The 17,763-nt window shown below is 32.0% G+C and overlaps 1 protein-coding gene across 1 annotated transcript in view; it reads right to left on the bottom strand.

The window, feature by feature from the left end:
• LOC145296038 (peptidyl-prolyl cis-trans isomerase FKBP11-like) overlaps positions 1 to 17,763 on the bottom strand; it is a 792,198-nt gene that overhangs the window by 118,796 nt on the left and 655,639 nt on the right. The window contains exon 4 of the mRNA XM_080142082.1: positions 1,873 to 1,943. Within this exon, the coding sequence (XP_079998208.1) occupies positions 1,873 to 1,943 (71 nt within the window). The remainder of the gene's footprint in view (positions 1 to 1,872; positions 1,944 to 17,763) is intronic.

The following is a 17,763-nucleotide window of genomic DNA, read 5'->3' as shown; positions in this document are numbered from 1 at the left end:
TCATTTTCAAATAATTTTCAAATCATTTTCCAAATCATTTTGTAATCATTATTTAATCATTTCCAAATCATTTTAAAATCATTTTAAAATCATTTTGAAAATCATTTTCAAAATAATTTTCAAAATTATTTTCAAATCACTTTAAAATAATTTAAAATCATTTTCAAATCATTTCCAAATCATGTAAAAAATCATTTACCAACTCTTTGTAAAAATCATTTTCAAAATCATTTTCCAAATACTTTTCAAAATAATTTTGAAAATACTTTTAAAATCATTCTCAAATCATTTTCAATACCATTTTCAAATCCCTTTCAAAATCATTTTCACAATCATTTTTAAACCATTTTCAAAATAATTTTCAAATCATTTTCAAAATCATTTTGTAATCATTATCAAATCATTTTCAAATCATTTAAAAATTATTTTTAAATAATTTTCAAAATCATTTTCAAAATCATTTTCCAATCCCTTTCAAAATCATTTTTAAATCATTTTCAAAACACTTTTCCAAAAAATTTTCAAATCATTTTAAAAATCATTTTGTAATCATCATCAAATCATTTTCAAATCATTTTCAAATCATTTTAAAAATTATTTTCAAATCATTCTAAAATTATTTTCAAATCATTTTCAAAAAATTTTCAAATCATTTTCAAAATGATTCTCAGGAACATTTTCATATTATTTCCAAAATCATTTTCAAAATTGTTTCAAAATTATGTTCAAATTAATTTTTATATAATTTTAAAAATACATTTTAAAATTATTTTCAAAATCATATTCAAAATCATTTTAAAATCATTTTCAAATCATTTAAGAGAACATTTACAAAATCATTTTCAAAATCATTTTCAAAATCATTTTTAAAATAGTTTTCAAATCATGTTCAAAAACTTTCTCAAAAAAATTTTCAAATCATTTTCAAAAAAAATTTCAAATCATTTTCTAAATACTTGTCAAATAATCTCCAAAATCATTTTCAAAATCATTTTCAAATCATTTTCAAAGTCATTTTAAAAATCATTTACAAAGTTATTTTAAGAAACTCAATAATTTTAAAACCATGTTCAAAATAATTTACAAAATCATTTTAATATCATTTTAAAAATAATTTTCCAAATCATTTTCAAAATAATTTTCAAATCATTTCCAAATCATTTCAAAATCATTTTCAAAATCATTTTCAAAATCATTTTCAAAATCAATTTCAACATCATTTCCAAATGATTTTTAAATTATTTTCAAATCATTTTCAAAATCATTTCAAATCATTTTCAAAATCATTTTCAAAATCATTTTCAAATCATTTTTAGAATCATTTGGAAATAATTTTTTAAATAATTTTAAAAAACATTTACAAAATCATTTTCACAATCATTTTAAAATCATTTTACAATCATTTTCAAAATAATTTTCAAAATCATTTTACAATCATTTTCACAATCATTTTCAAATAATTTTCAAAATCATTGTCAAAATCATTTTCAAATCATTTTCAAAGTCATTTTAAAAACATTGCCACATGATTTTAAAATCATTTTCGAAATCATATTTAAATCATTTTTAAAATCATTTTAAAATCATTTTAAAATAATTTTCAAAATTATTTTCAACATCATTTTAAAATAATTTTAAAAGTCATTTTCAAAATCATTTTAAAAATTTTCAAATCATTTTCAAAATCATTTTCAAATCATTTTGAAATTTTTTTCAAAATCATTTTCAAATCATTCTCCAAAGCATTTTGAAATCATTTTCGAACTCATTTTCAAAAGAGAAAACCCCAAAACAGTAATCCAATCAACTACATGGCTATACAATTGAGCTGAAGAGACCAAAAAAAGAATAAGAAAAAAGATAATAACTTACGGGGTATCACTGGCGGACGGCCAGATTTTCCATATGCTAGATGTGGAGGGATCACTAATTTCCTCTTCTCACTAAAAAATAAAATGACAATGGATCAATTTAAATCTTTGTTTGATAAAAGAGAAAGAAACAAAAATGTTGTTTCCATATTATTTGGATTATTCAAAATTCTAATTTTATCATCATTAAAAGTTGTGCATGATGATGAGGTGACACCAGCTTAAAAGCTGATATCACCTCATCTTCGTGCTCATCTTTTTCAACTTGAGAACGTTCTAGTGCAACTGGTATGAAGAATTTAAAACTGAGTTGTTTTTATTGAACCCGACGGATGTCGATTGTTCTTTTATCATTCATCACTGAGTAGAAGTGTCAGGATTAAGGTTATTCGAAATTGCTAGTAAGGACAGAAGACTGTGGCTTTAAACTGTTAACAAATGCCTTTAACCGCCATTGGGTGTGTATTAATGAGAATAATATACATTATCGATCTTCATATAAAAATTCTGAAACAATATTGGATGTTATTTTTTCTAAAAATGAACATTTTAAAAAAGATCAAAATATAAAAAACCTTTAAAAATGAAAGATAATTTTCAAAATTAAGATATGTACAAAGTTGATTAATTTACAAATATCAAAAATATTATTGTATTGGGCTCTTTCTGCTGTGTTCGAGTTTGTGTTATAGCATAACTCACTTGCGGAAATGTACGAATATATATTTAAATCCAATATGCGGAATAGTTAGGTAAGCTGTAAAGGCTTGCTAGAGCAACTAGTCCAAAAGTGAAACTCTGAAATACCACATTGCGATTGATCAAGATTCACTTTGGCAACAGCATTCCCAACTTGTGTAGGACACCATTTTCTACACAAGTTAGGAATGCTTTTGCCAACTCGCAATGTGTTATTGTATTCTACAAAGTAATGTATCATTGAAAAGACACATCTCAACATTTAAGCGTTTTGCCGCGAAAGTAAAAACGATTCGGAAGAGAAATGCGATTATTTCTTCTATTTTAAAAGACTTTAGCTGTAACCACCCAAAGAATGTTTATTAGCAAAAAATTACTTTAAATCTAAATTAATTATTGAATTGAATGAAAAATAAATTAACATTTATAAAATTAAAAAATACTTTAAATCTAATTAAAAGATTGAATTGAATTATAAATAAATAAAATTAAAAAAATACTTATATCTAAATAAATGTTTGATTTGAATCAAAAATAAATTAACATTCATGTAATTAAAAATACTTATATCTAAATAAATCATTTCATTGAATTGAAAATAAATTTTCATTCATAAAATTAAAAAATACTTTAAATCTTAATAAAGTATTGAATTGAATTAAAAATGAATAAACATTCATAAAATTAAAAAATACTTATATCTAAATAAATTATTGAATTGAATTAAAAATAAATTTACATTCATGAAATAAAAAAATTAAATCTAAATAACTTATTTAATTGAATTAAAAATAAATTTACATTCATAAAATTGCAAAAATACTTTAAATCTAAATAAGTTATTGATTGTAATTAAAAATGAATTAACATTCATAACATCCAAAAATACTTATTAAATATTAATAAATGATTGAATTGAATTAAAAATAAATAAACATTCATAAAATTAAAAAATACTTTAAAGCTAAATAAATTATTAAATTGAATTAAAAATAAATTTTAATTCAGTAAATTTAAAAGATACTTTAAATCTTAATAAATTATTGAGTTTAATTAAAAATATATTTTCATTCATAAGAATTTTAAAAATACTTCAAATGTAAATAAGTTATTGAATTGAATTAAAAATATATTCACATTCATAAAATATAAAAATATTTAAATATAAATAAATTATTGATTTGAATAAAAATTAATTTTCAGTGATAAAATTAAAAAATACTTTAAATCTAAACAAATGTTTGATTTGAATTAAAAATAAATTCACATTCATAGCATTTAAAAATACTTTAAATACGAATAAATTATTGATTGGAATTGAAAAAAAATTTTCAATCATAAAATTAAAAAAGACTTTAAATCTAAATAAATTATTAAATTGAATTAAAAATAAATTCTCATTACTAAAAGTAAAAAATACTTTAAATCTAAATAAAAGTTTGATTTGAATTAAAAATAAATTCACATTCATAAAATTAAAAAAAATACTTTAAATATAAATAAATTATTGAATTGAATTAAAAATAAAATAACATTCATAAAATTAAAAAATAATTTAAATCTAAATAACTTATTGAATTTAATTAAAAATAAATTTTCATTCATAAAATTAAAGAATATTTCAAATCTAAATAAATTATTGAATTTAATTAAAATAAAATTTCATTAATAAATTTTTTTTAAAATACTTCAAATCTAAATAAATTATTGAATTGAATTAAAAATAAATTTTCATTCATAAAATTAAAAAATACTTTAAATCTAAATAAATTATTGAATTGAATTAAAAATAAATTTTCATTCATAAAATTAAAAAAATACTTCAAATGTAAATAAGTTGTTGAATTTAATTAAAAATAAATTTTCATTCATAAAATTTAAAAATACTTCAAATTTTAAATAAATCATTGAATTGAATTAAAAATAAATTTTCATTAATAAAATTAAAAAATACTTCAAATCTAAATAAATTTACATTCACAAAATAAAAAAAACATGAATAATACTTCATTTAATATTTAAATTTAATAAAACATGATCAATTAAAATTATATTTAATATTTGTTAAATTATTCTGTTATTTAAAGCTAAGTGTAAATTCAAAATATTTTTACAGTTTTTAATTTTCTAACTTGTTTCAGTTTTGATTTCATTAAATTTTCGATTAATTTTCTATAAAGCAATGTTTCTGCATTTTTTAGATGAGGATTGGTCATTCGTATTATTTGGATCTATCGAACTACTGTTCTCATCTTGAGTGTGATTTTCACAACGTTTCGCAAGGACCCACGGCACAGTGGCTGGAGTACTTGGAAAAATCAATCATAAAAGTTATATTTTCCTCAAGGTTGAAGGTTCGATTCTCAGTGTGGGCAACCAAAAAACACAAGTGCAAATTACTATCCTAACTTGTGTGCAAATTACTTAGGACCTCTATCTAATCATGGCTGACAGAACAAGAGCACGCTACCGTCGTGAATAAATAAAGGGTTCTGCTCAAAATTCCGTCAAATACCAGAGTTTGACAGAAATATTCCAAAGTTTGACAAGATAACCCTGAAGAAGGTCGGAGGTTACATCGACCGAAACGTTGTGAAATTCACACTCAAGATAAGAACTGCAGTCCGATGAATTCAAATAATATGAAAGTAAAGCAACTTTTTTCTTCGCTGTGTTAAAAAATTTACCTCTGTTTTACAAGTCAATTATCGAAAGTATTGGTCCGTGTTCTTAAAAAAGAAAATTGGATTTTCAATCGATTTTATTGATTACATACTTTATTCTAATTGATATTTTAATTTTACGTAATCGTTTTCAAATAAGGTGAGAGAATGTAGATGTAGAATTATGTTTGTATTCCATCATTCATAATTACCAGGAATAAATTTAGTATTTTTGCTTATTCACTGGTAAATTCGTATGTGAAGCTATTTTACATAAATTTAGTCAATCATAACTTTTTAAAATAACTTTTTAAAATAATTTTTTAAAATAACTTTTTAAAATAACTTTCTACTCGATTAAAACTCTTTTATTTGTACTATTTAAAAAAAAAAAAGGAGCATTCATAACAAACTATTCCATGTACGAATTTGCATTAGCTAGTTTATCTGATATCGAGTTGATTTTTATCATCTTTCTTATTATACTATGTGATAAAGGCACGAAATGTATGAAGAAATTGTGATTTAATTGGCTTTTTTACATAAATTGTAGATGTTGAAAATGTACATAAGAATATTCTTTATTCTTCTATAACCTTAAAACAATTAATGTATTCTTTGATATTGTAAAAACGGAATCAAAATTAAGCGAAATCGGCAAAGTGCCGATGTGTATCAACTAAACCTTTCAAAAGTTAGCTTTTAGGAAGATTCGGCTCTGTTTTGAGTGAACAGTTAAAATTGCCATCGACAAGTATGATATTAAGACCTTTATTATCTAATGTATTCCGTAATAGTTTTCATGGTCACCATTTTTCCACTTAAACGTGCATGTCCCCTTCGCTTTGTATTGCCAGCAGTGAAAAAATGGCGACCACTGAAAACCATTTGGGAATACATTGGATAGTAAGGGTCTTAATATAAAAACTACTTGTCGGTGACATTTTTAAATGTAATATTCGTTAAAAAAGGGCCTGAATACACTAAAAAATCAACTTTTGGCAGGTGAGAGTTTAGTCGGTACATGACACTTTGACTGCAAAATCAATACAGGTAAATTCCTATTTCAGTCACCTAAATTAAGTGATAGGTATGTAAAACGTTATAAATAATTTTCATACATTTTGACATGATAACTACATGGTAGTAATGGTAGTAGTAGTAGTAGTAGTAGTTGTAGTAGTAGTATCAGCAGTTATTGTAGATGTTATTGTTGTTATTTACTGTAAAGTCGATTTAAAACTCAGCATGAAAGGAACAGCCTTACAACACAGAAAGAATGTATTACAAATAAAAAATGTTTATGAACAAAATAAAAATGTCCGGATGTTAAAGTGAAACAAAATTCCAAGTAGAAAAATCCCAGGCTACTCTACGTAGATTCATTCAGTTATTGGTAAATAAAATAATCAATGTGCATTTATTAAAGTTATGTATGTTGCATACGGACGACGCCGGAAAATATCGGATGTGTTGCACCCAAGTCAATTCAGGATCTGGGCAAAGCTAGATGTTAAATCCGATTGCTTAGTAATTCAATAAAAACTATAAAAAAAAAACAAAAAAAAAACGACATTCCGATCGAAGACTTATGGTCATGGAAAATGATCGAAAAACCAGAAGCAATAGGACGACGTACATTTTAATCTGGAGTTAGAATGTTGACCAAAGACAATGAACATTCCAAAGTGAACATCAAATTCTGATGTAAGGAATGTAAATATAAGACATAAGAAACAAGGGTCAGAGAGATCGAGTAACTCGAACAGTGAATAACATTTCCACCCATCACCGACCAAACCATAATCTGTCACTGTTTCTATTCATATGCCATTAGTTGATTAGTGTAAACAAACTTGAATTGTTGACTTAACAAGTCCGTCTATTTTGGTTTAAAAATAGAAATACAGTGAAAGAATAAGAGCGTGTATATAATTTTGCATACATTTTATAAAAGTGCAACCAAAAAAGGATATACACTGACTATATAACATGCACAGGCAAGATATTATCTGACAGTTTTATTAATCGGTTACGTATGTTAAACCAGCTTTGTGCTATTACTATGGTTTAGTAAGCAAATAAAATAAATAAGAAAAACATATCTTTAAAAAAACATTGATTTAAATCCATTCGAATTTAGTACAAAATTTTGCAATTTTATATTAACTGAAAGTGAACAGAAAACATGTTTTAAAGTTCTTTTTAGCAAGAAATCAAAGTAAAAGAGAATCCCCCAAGACACTAAGATTTTGTTGTTAAATCAAAGGTTTATATTTTTATTTCAATTTGTACACTTTGCCTCTTAACAAAAGTTTCATCCATTTTTTTATGTTCCGTTCCTTTAAGAAGAAGAAGAAGAAGAAGAAGAAGAAGAAGAAGAATCACTTCCCCTCAAATTCATAATGACCGGTTAATTAGTTTAGGGATAAGTCTTATACCAAGATATATATAAATATTAGAATATCCGTCTCTATATTAATTCCCTGAACAGAACAGTTTTTGCATCACTTTTATATTCCGATACGGAAATTAAATGTATGATATCATAGCAAACCTATATCGATTATCCTTATTCCAATTAAGATCCATTACATGATTTTGATTCTAGCAAATGTCTAAAAAAAACTTTTTCTTAAGATATTCAGAAAATCCTGTTTAATTGGTATCTAATGACGATGGATCAAATTTAATTAAATCTGAAACATTTGAATTTTCAAATAGACTAGCGGGGGATACCCGGCGTTGCCCGGGTATTTGTAGGTGTGTGTGTGTGTTTTTTTAGGGGGGGGGTAGTAAATCTGAACAAAAAGGGAACTAAACGATAGCAATTAAAAATAAAAAGATGGGGGGGGGTGGCATGTAGGCTCGAACCCGGAGCCTTGAGGTCTATAGACTGAGACTGAAAACCTGCGCTACGGCGACAATTTTAATTTAAGAGCGATTAAAGTGAGTTAAGTCAAAGAGGTTTGATTGACAGGTGGTCGCTTAATGAGGTCATCGCGGGAGCGTTACGATGATGGGGCAGTTTTTTGGCGTTTGTTTACTTTGTTTCACCGCGGGACCGTTTTTTCATTTACTGTGGGACAGTTTGGGCTTCCTCAAGATGATGGGGGGGACCAGCTCCCCATTGAAAGGGGATTGTCCAAATTGAACAGCAATTGCCTGATATAAGAAAAAAAAAACATTGATCAAAGTTGATTGCTTTTGGACATTTCCGCCGATCGCGCTGGGAACGATGCAACAACCTTCGTATTAGTTTCGCTTTTATTATACAAAAAAGGCGAATCTACACGCGCCGATCCGAAAATTACGAATATTTAACGTTTCAAAGTCGGACAAATTAAATAGAGAGGCGACACCCCCCCTTGTTAAGTCTTAGATATTATCATTTAGACGTGATATAAAAGGTTTTAAAAATGAGCGACGGCCCCGAGAATCCGCCGGAAAAAAAGCCTTTTGAAGACATAAACAAAAAGCGAACATACATACATACACACATTTTCGCTTTATAGATAGATGGTTGTGTCCGTATTATGCCTCTCCCCAAAAACGCGTTTAATTACCCCAAAGAATCTGAAAATGAATATTTATTAATGGTTAAAATTTCATAGAATTCAGACATACATGAATTTTTACAAAGAGTTTCCTATCTCTCTTACACCCTTTGCATAAAACTAAATTAATAAACATTTGATTCATGATTTTCAATCCTCCCGTGATATTTTCATTCATTTCAGTACTCTTCATCCTCGGTAGATTTTAGTCTCAGTAAGTAGTAATTAACAAGTAAAATATTGCTAAAATATTCGTCAAATTTTATTTGAAAAAAAATCTATTTTAATCATAATCAGCTAATAACCTATAAAGTGACCAATCTCTTTCGAAATTTCTATTACTTTCATTCTGTTTGAATACATATTCTAATACATTCTATTCTCTCTCTCTCTCTCTCTCTCTCTCTCTCTCTCTCTCTCTGTGTGTGTGTGTGTGTGTGTGTGTTTATTAGCAGTTGAAAGTAATAAAGAAAGAAAAAACTTAAAACGTCAGAATATTCCATTACAAACAATAGAGAATGATACCACAGTCAGTAATACGATTTAAGATGCAGAGAGAGAGAGAGAGAGGGGGGGAGACAGACAGAGACAGTGAGAGAAAGAGTAGAAAGGGGTTTATTTTCTATTTTTCTTTTTATTTTATTTACAAATACAAACATTTAAAGATTTACAAACCCACATTTTCCTGATTCAAACAATTTAATGTGGATTCAACAATCGACATAACTTGTACTTTATAACCCCGAACAATTGATTCAGAATAATGAAAAAATCTAACGACACTTATTATTTAATAATAATAATTGTCATCACATTCACTGGAAATATTTCACACAACAATCAAAACTTTTCACTCAATATGAATGTTCATGTCAGTTAATAATATAATGGAGTCATAAAATAAGCTTTAGCATATAAAATTCTGTAAGAAATAAGGTATACAATTGATACACCTTAAGAGTTGTAATATGCAATCATGGCCGACCAGTTGCATGAATCATTATCTCTTTATAATCAGAAAATAGAAATAGATTTTATGAAAACCAAAGAAAATAATGAAATATATTTGATATTCCATCAACGATGACAAATCTCTTTAGTTGATTGGAGACAATATCGTCGATGCAGATCAGGCTTTTTAATAATCTAATATATTAAATTCATTTTAAGAGTTGAAATTAAGTGAGAGAGAAGAAAAGGGCTATTTCTGAGGAGGGGGAGGGGCGGTTGTGTAATAAGAGAAAGATAAATACATGCGTTTTGTTTGTTGTTCTTCATTCAGGGGTTAAGAAACAAACCTAGAAGCATAGATTTCAGAAGTAGGTCACAAAAACATTAAAGCATAATTTTTGTTTAAAACTGTGCAACAGGGAGAGTAAGATAAAGAGTTAATGAAAGGAATTCTCAAAAATAATACAGTCAAATATCCTAGTATCAAGAAAACTATTTTGCTTTTTATATATTTATTAAAGGTACTCGCGACCTGTTGGATCACAACCACTGTAATAACTTGTTTTACATTGATTTTATTCGAAATTCATAAAGTGTGATATACCTGCAAAGAAACAAACCTATTTTTGACTCAAACTATGTATCAGAATCTGTACTTAGTTTTGGACAGCATACCCCCTCTCTCACACACACACTAAAAGGGAATTAATGGAAAATTCAAATATTTCACATCTGCACTGAATTATAGCTGCATCACCCTCTTTTATTCTTAATTCTACATTTATAAATATTTATTTATCAAACAATTTAATCCCGTGGAAAAATGTTTTAGATTAATAAAAATAAAATAGTAAAATAAAAAAATAATTGGGAAATATTTATTTAAAGAAATTAACGAACAGATAGAAAAAGATTTATAAAACATTGAGTCATCGGCATGTTAGGATTTAAATTGACAAAAGCAATGCTAGATTCGGGTTAGTATTTTACATATGTTCATGTTTTGGTTAGTTGAAAATTGTCCATCAGCTATATAGATACAATTGAATTATAAGACAATGAAATAACAATAATAGAAATTATGAAATTTGGTTGGCTGCAATTTAATTGAACACAGCTTGAAAATGAGAGATTAATAACATGTTTGTTCAGATACGGTGTTATGTTAAACCCATTCCTTTCACAATTAGAGTGTTGAAAAATACAATGGGTTGTTTTTCAGTTATTGACCATTTGTTGTAATTCTTTTAGAATAACAAAATTCTATCACATTTAGCTGTACCTACTCGGCGTTTCCCAGGATACAATGGAGCGATATTAGTTTTTTATTATTAGTTTGCAAATTTTCTGAACTTATAAATAATAATACATTTTAATAAATAATAAATACATTTTAGTTGTATGGGAGACAACTTATTTCCTTCAATTAAAAATAACAATCATTAAATGTTGCTGATTTTGATTATTCTCTCATGAGTGAAAAATATTTTCATATTTTTAATTGCCCGCTTGTTTTAAGAATAAACCATAACAGTTGATGTTATTATAGTGCTAATAACACGACACAACAATAACAAATGGAAATTGTCCAGTCAGAATCTAAGATTTTTCTGTCAACTTAAATGCAACTTTTAAAATCTCACATGATAATTTTCTATGTTAAATCTGCTCAATAAAAATATGTCATCATGCCGATTACTTTGGACTTGAAGAATGATGGAAGACCGGAAAATCTGGAGAGAGAGAGAGAGAGAGAGAGAGAGAGAGAGAGAGAGAGAGAGAGAGAGAGAGAGAGAGAGAGTCGTTGATCCGGGCAAGGAGCCGACCAGATCATGCAGATCATCACGTTGACCCACTGGTTCAAATAAGATCACTGAAGCATCATTGAGCCTGGTAAGTACTTAGATGAGTGATAATTTGAGATTACCACGTACTGTATGAAAATATCGCTGGCTACATTACAAACTGCATAATCATATTCGATTCACATCGGTTTCATGCTGACATGTGTTGAACAGTTTGTAAAAATTGACTTTCAGATTAACCTTGCTCTGGCCAAGTGATTATTCATCTCTCTTTTTCTCAAGTCAATCCCTATTGCTTCCACATAAGAATGTTTTTCTTGCTCTTTCCTTGCCAACTGACCTTGCTGCTTCAACTGTTCTTTCAAAGTAACCATACCATCAATGTTTCAAAGTAACCATACCATCAATGTTTCAAAGTAACCATACCATCAATGTTTCTTGTTCTACACACATCTTGTAATGCCCAGGTTTATCTTTTTCTGGAGTCAGACATCTGTTTCTATTTAAGACTCACATTACAGATTCATTACTATTCATGCAACATATGTCCTCAACCTTCACAGGCCAGATTTCACTTTCATGCATTATCACACTGCATACACGTGTGTGACAGACTCTCTGCAGATTAGTAATGGCATAAGTTGCCAGAATTTACTCCATTTACTCCTAATTCTCGAGCTACTAAAACTGCAAATGCAATTATTGTGACATTATTGTAACAGATCGATTTCAGATGAAATTACAAAACTTCATTAATTGAGGATTTTCACAAATTTATGCAAAATTATTTATGTATGATTATGTAGAAAATTTACGTTTCTGAATTTTTTAGATGAGGATTGTTTATTCGTATTATTTGCCGATTTTGGACTACTGTTCTCATTTTGAGTGTGATTTTCACAACGTTTCGGTCGATGTAATCCCCGATTATCTTCAAGTGTATTTTGTCCAAATTCCTGAGTTCGACAGAAACATTCCCAAGTTCGATAAGATATACTTGAAGAAGGTCAGAGGTTACATCGACCAGAAGGTTGTGAAAATGAAATTCAAGTTGAGAACAGTAGTCCAAAAACTCCAGATAATATAAATTGAATATTTTAGTTGTAAGCAAGAAAAAACAATGTTGTGTTAAAAAGAATAACTTAGACGATTTTATTGATGGATGAATGTGTTGTGCTAACAGAGAATTTCTTAGCATTCTCTCCTCAATGTTGACCATTTTTGTGGAGCAAATTCTGCTATTGATGATTGTAACACGAGATATGCAGTTATACCTACAGGGCTTTTATGCATCTCTTGCATTCAGGTCGGTGTGTGTTTCCCTTAGGATTATGTCTTTGCGCAAAACAAATGCAGTTCACTCGGTGACGGAAAAAGAGAGATACATACTTGTAGACACATAATACATTTAAAAATCGACTGCTTGTCCAGAATTTACTCTAAAAATGTCCCACAGCGGCCCCCCCCAAAAAAAAACTGATGGGAAATTCATTACCTCCGAGCTCCGTTTCCTTTTTCCACACGATTCTAGACATTTTCAATTGGAAAGGAACAGTTATGTAGGCTGACGGCTACAATAACCAACATTCTGGATGTGGCAAAGCGCCCAAATGAGTTAATGCTGAAGAAAAATAATCTGAGATTGCACAAGTCATTTGGTTTTAGTTTAATGCAGATGCATATATTAAACTAAACCACTTGGAAAGCACAAATTACCATCAGGGGCTTACACTATTTCTTCAGCAGCTGTCTTGATGGCAAACAAAGAAACATACAAATAGATCTACTCATTATATATATAGCTACAATATTTTAACCAATATTTTTGTTGTTTAAAGTTAGCAAAAGGAAAGGGGGCGAAACCCCAGATCAAATGAACAGAAGTCTTACTGGCAGAAGTCACGGAAAATCACATGAAATCACACGAGAAGAATGTATAAATGGAGTTGACAGGTTAGATCAGGGGGAGAGACAGACGAAGTCTGGTGCCAGTAGTGATCAAACTCGGTGGTTGTTTGGATTGAAAAGACGAATTTTTTTTTGTATTTTGCTGTACTAAACTAAAAACACTCCAAGCTATTTCGGCGATGGCTACCGGCTTGGACAACATGATAAAGCCGTTCAATGGCGAAGGCGATGTGGTGGCTTGGTTAAAGAAAGTCGACCCAGTGACAAAGCTCCAAAAGATTGGCGACGTTGCCACAGTGATGCAGTTGTTTCTGGAGGGTGACGCGTTGGCCCTATATTTAAGCTGAGCTCCCATGAACAGGGGGACGCTGAGACGATCATAGCCAGATTGATCCAGGCGTTTGCAGAAGGGCCGTTTGAGGCGTACAACAAATTAAAAGAGAAGAGGTGGACGGGAGAATCCGTCGATGTGTATGAAAATGAAGTCAAACGATTGGTGGAACTGACAGGAATTCGGAGACAGGTTGCGAATCATGTAGCAAAGATGGCATTCGTTACCGGGTTCCCGGAGGAGATTGCGAAGAGGCTGCAGCAAGTCCCAGCTATCGAGACGTTGGAAGTGAGTGATCTGCTTCCAACTGCAAGAATATTAGTAAACACCCAACCCTATGGAGTCGTGGAACGGTGGCAACAGCACGGAAGGGTGAGAACAAAAGCTACCCGAGACCGTGAGGTGCATATTTTGAATGTGGGTGCCCACACCTGCGGAGAAACTGCAGGAAGTTCTTGGAGAGGACTGTTTGCTACAGGTGTAATCAGAGTGGTCACATGGCAGTTAACTGCAAGAGTCCAGCTGCCGTGGTGCACACTAGCCTTGTCAGAGGATGGAAAGGGAAGGGCGAAGTAGTGGCATTTGATGGGTCATTAGTGAAATGTCGAGGGAGGAGGACTGTCACAATTGAAATCGAGGATCACCGGATAAGAGTCCATACGGTTTTCACTGATCGCCTGGTGCCTGGCGTCCAAGCGATTGTCGGAATGGATGTAATATGCTGACTTGGAGGTGTCACAGTCGGCAGGAATGGCGTGAGGTTCGGACCAGTTGGATGCGTAGTAACAGAGCAGGTCAATGAAGGAATCAAACAGGTTTGAGAAAAGAAATGGATATCAATCAGTGATCCGGATTTTAAAGCGGAATTCGATGGGAATCAGTGGACAGTGGAGTGGGCATGGAAGAATGAACCACCTACGTTAACAAACAGGGTGGCATGTTACGATAACTCACTTAAAGGAGGAGCAAGAAAGGATTTTGAATGAGAAGTGGACAGATGGATCGAGAAGGGAATACTGTGGTCATGGACATGGACAAATGACGTCGAATCGGGCATCTTGCCATTAATGGCCGTTCTGCAACCAACAAAATGAAAGGTCAGACCAGTACTAGATTTCTGAGAATTGAACAGACACGTCGAGTGACATACTGGGGGTGATGCTGTAGATATATGCAGTGAGATCATCAGAGAATGGAGGCAAATGAATGGTGCCTCCAAGTTGGTCGATCTAAAATCTGCCTATTTGCAACTCCGCATTGCCAAGAAACTCTGGAAGTACCAGTTGGTCAGATATAAAGGCAGAACCTACTGCCTTACTAGGGTGGGGTTCGGGCTGAACTCGGCACCCAAGATCATGTCAATTATTCTAAGGAAGATTCTAGAAAAAATGGGGAAGGAAGATGACGCTATGAGCTCATATATCGACAACATCCTCGTGAATGAAACTCTAGTGATTGTAGAGAAGGTTATGGTTCACTTAAAAAAGTTCGGGTTGGTCGCCAAGGCACCAGAAGAATTGGATGGGGGAGCGGCTTTGGGACTAAAGTTGAAACAAAATGCGTCGGGAGGCCTGGAATTTCGAAGGGGAAACGAGATCCCACAAATGAAAGAAGAGCTCAACAAGCAGGAACTTTTTTCGATATGCGGAAAGCTGATTGGTCATTACCCCATTGCCAGCTGGCTTAGGCCAGCATGCAGCTACATCAAGAGGCATGCCGAAGGTAGAGGATGGGATGATAGAGTGGGAGGAAGAACGACCGCCTTGATTGAAGAAATCCCAAAAGAAGTGGAAAAGCAAGACCCAGTTCGCAGAACGTGGAACGTGCTGTGAACACTGGATAGAGTCGTGTGGTGTGATGCAAGCAGTATTGCACCAGCGGTTGACTTGGAAGTGGGTGGAATGGTTGCAGAGGACGCGGCTTGGCTACGGAAGAAGGATGATGCTAACCACATTAATTTAGCAGAATTGGATGCAGTTACCAAAGGAGTTAATCTAGCGTTAAAATGGGGACTACGCAACATCTGTGTGAAAACAGACTCTGCCGCTGTGTTTGCTTGGATGAAATCGATGATTTCATATGACAAAAGGATAAGAACGAAAGGGGCAGCAGAGATGCTAGTGAAGAACAGGCTTGGGATGCTGGCTGAGCTGATGCAGGAGTTTTCTTTGAAGCTGCAGGTAATAATGGTTGCCTCTGAGAAGAATAAAGCGGATGCTCTCACAAGAGTGAGAAAAAGTTGGCTTGTGCCAACAAAAGAGCATATTGCTGCAGTGACTCATCTGGATAGCTCTGGGGTGCGAGAGTTACACAATCTGCACCATATGGGGATAGAGAGGACATTGTACCTGGTGAGAAAAGTTGATCTGAGTGTCCAAAAGGAACAATGGAACAAGTGGTCAGGACATGTGACAAGTGTCAGTCAATTGACCCTGCTGCAAGGGCGCATGAAGCTGGAGAACTAGGCATAGCTTGGACGATAGAAAGACTCTCAGTTGATATCACCCATTACCGGGGTGGAGTTTATATGATGATGGTCGACTGTGGCCCTAGGCGTTTCGCCCTATGGAAAAGGCTGCGAGGTGAAACAGGCAGTGAAATAGCAGCAGCCCTTAACGTGGTGTTTCTGGAGCGCGGTCCAGTGGAAGAGCTTCTAACTGACAATGGTATTGCTTTTAGGTTGGCAGCAGTTGCGGATGTGCTAAAAAAATGGAATATCCATCAATTCTTTAGAGCTGCCTATAGACCCAGTGGCAACGGGATTGCAGAAAGAAACCACCGGACAATAAAGGCAGTGGCAGAGAGAGGGAACACCTCGCCTGAGCAAGCGGTCTATTGGTACAACATGTCACCTAGATCGGGGCAACAGCAAGGGACAGTTCCACACCTGTCAATATTCAAATACTCCTGGAGTCATCCTAGGGTTAAGTCGGCAAGCAGTGAGACAACAGGGACCATCAAACTCAGTGACGAAGTATGGGCACGATGTACCACACAGTGGAGCAGAGGACGCATAACTGAGAATAATACTAGCAACAACGTTGCGGTAGATGGAGTACCGAGACACATTCTTGACATCAGGCCAGTGGAAAATGAAACGGTGGAAAGCGATGTGCAGCGGGAGAATGGTGAGTCACTGCAGAGACCAAGTAGGGAAAGACGACCACCACAGTGGATGAGGGATTATGAAATGTGATCCAGAGATCAGGGAGGCATGTTGTTTAAAGTTAGCAAAAGGAAAGGGGGCGAAACCCCAGATCAAATGATCAGCAATTTTACTGCGTGTATGTCGGGCGAATGTTGGGTGAAAGAGAGAGAAATCAAGATGGCGCCCATAGGTTTAGAAGGTGTGCGCTGGCGGAAGTCATGGAAAATCACATGAAATCATGCGGGAAGAATGTATAAATGGAGTTGACAGGTTAGATCAGGGAGAGAGACAGACGAAGTCTGGTGTCAGTAGTGATATTAAATTCAGCGGTTGTTTGGATTGAAAAGACGAATTATTTTTTGTATTTTGCTGTACTAAACTAGAAACACTTCAATTTTGAAATACTGTGATTATATATATATCTATATATCTATAAAAGTGAAAGTGTGTGTGTATGTGTGTGTGTGTCTGTCTGTCTGACTGTCTGTGTACATTTCCCTACACAATATCTCTGTCAATTTTCAGTCTACAGACTCGAAATTTGATATACCGGGTATTGAGATTTGGGAAAATCTTTGTAATTGGCTTTCGGCCAGACATTTGGCTGTTAAGGGGTCAAAGTTAAACGATTTGACCTTTGTGAACTCTACCAAGCTCCTCCGACAATTTTGGATCTAAACAAAAAAAAATTGATCGCTTTGGTCTCTACAAAATTACTCAGACAATTTCTGGTCTGATTTGAAATTTTATATAAAGGGTATTCAGAGATAGGGCAAGCTTTTGCATCAGTTTGGGTCGAAAATTTGAGTTACCAATATATAAATGTATGT

Source organism: Euprymna scolopes, chromosome 16 (assembly GCF_053919585.1).
Source record: "Euprymna scolopes isolate OS-2025 chromosome 16, ASM5391958v1, whole genome shotgun sequence".
NCBI lineage: Eukaryota > Metazoa > Mollusca > Cephalopoda > Sepiida > Sepiolidae > Euprymna > Euprymna scolopes.
The sequence above is the reverse complement of the archived record's forward strand: the minus strand, read 5'-3'. Positions and strand labels throughout refer to the sequence as shown.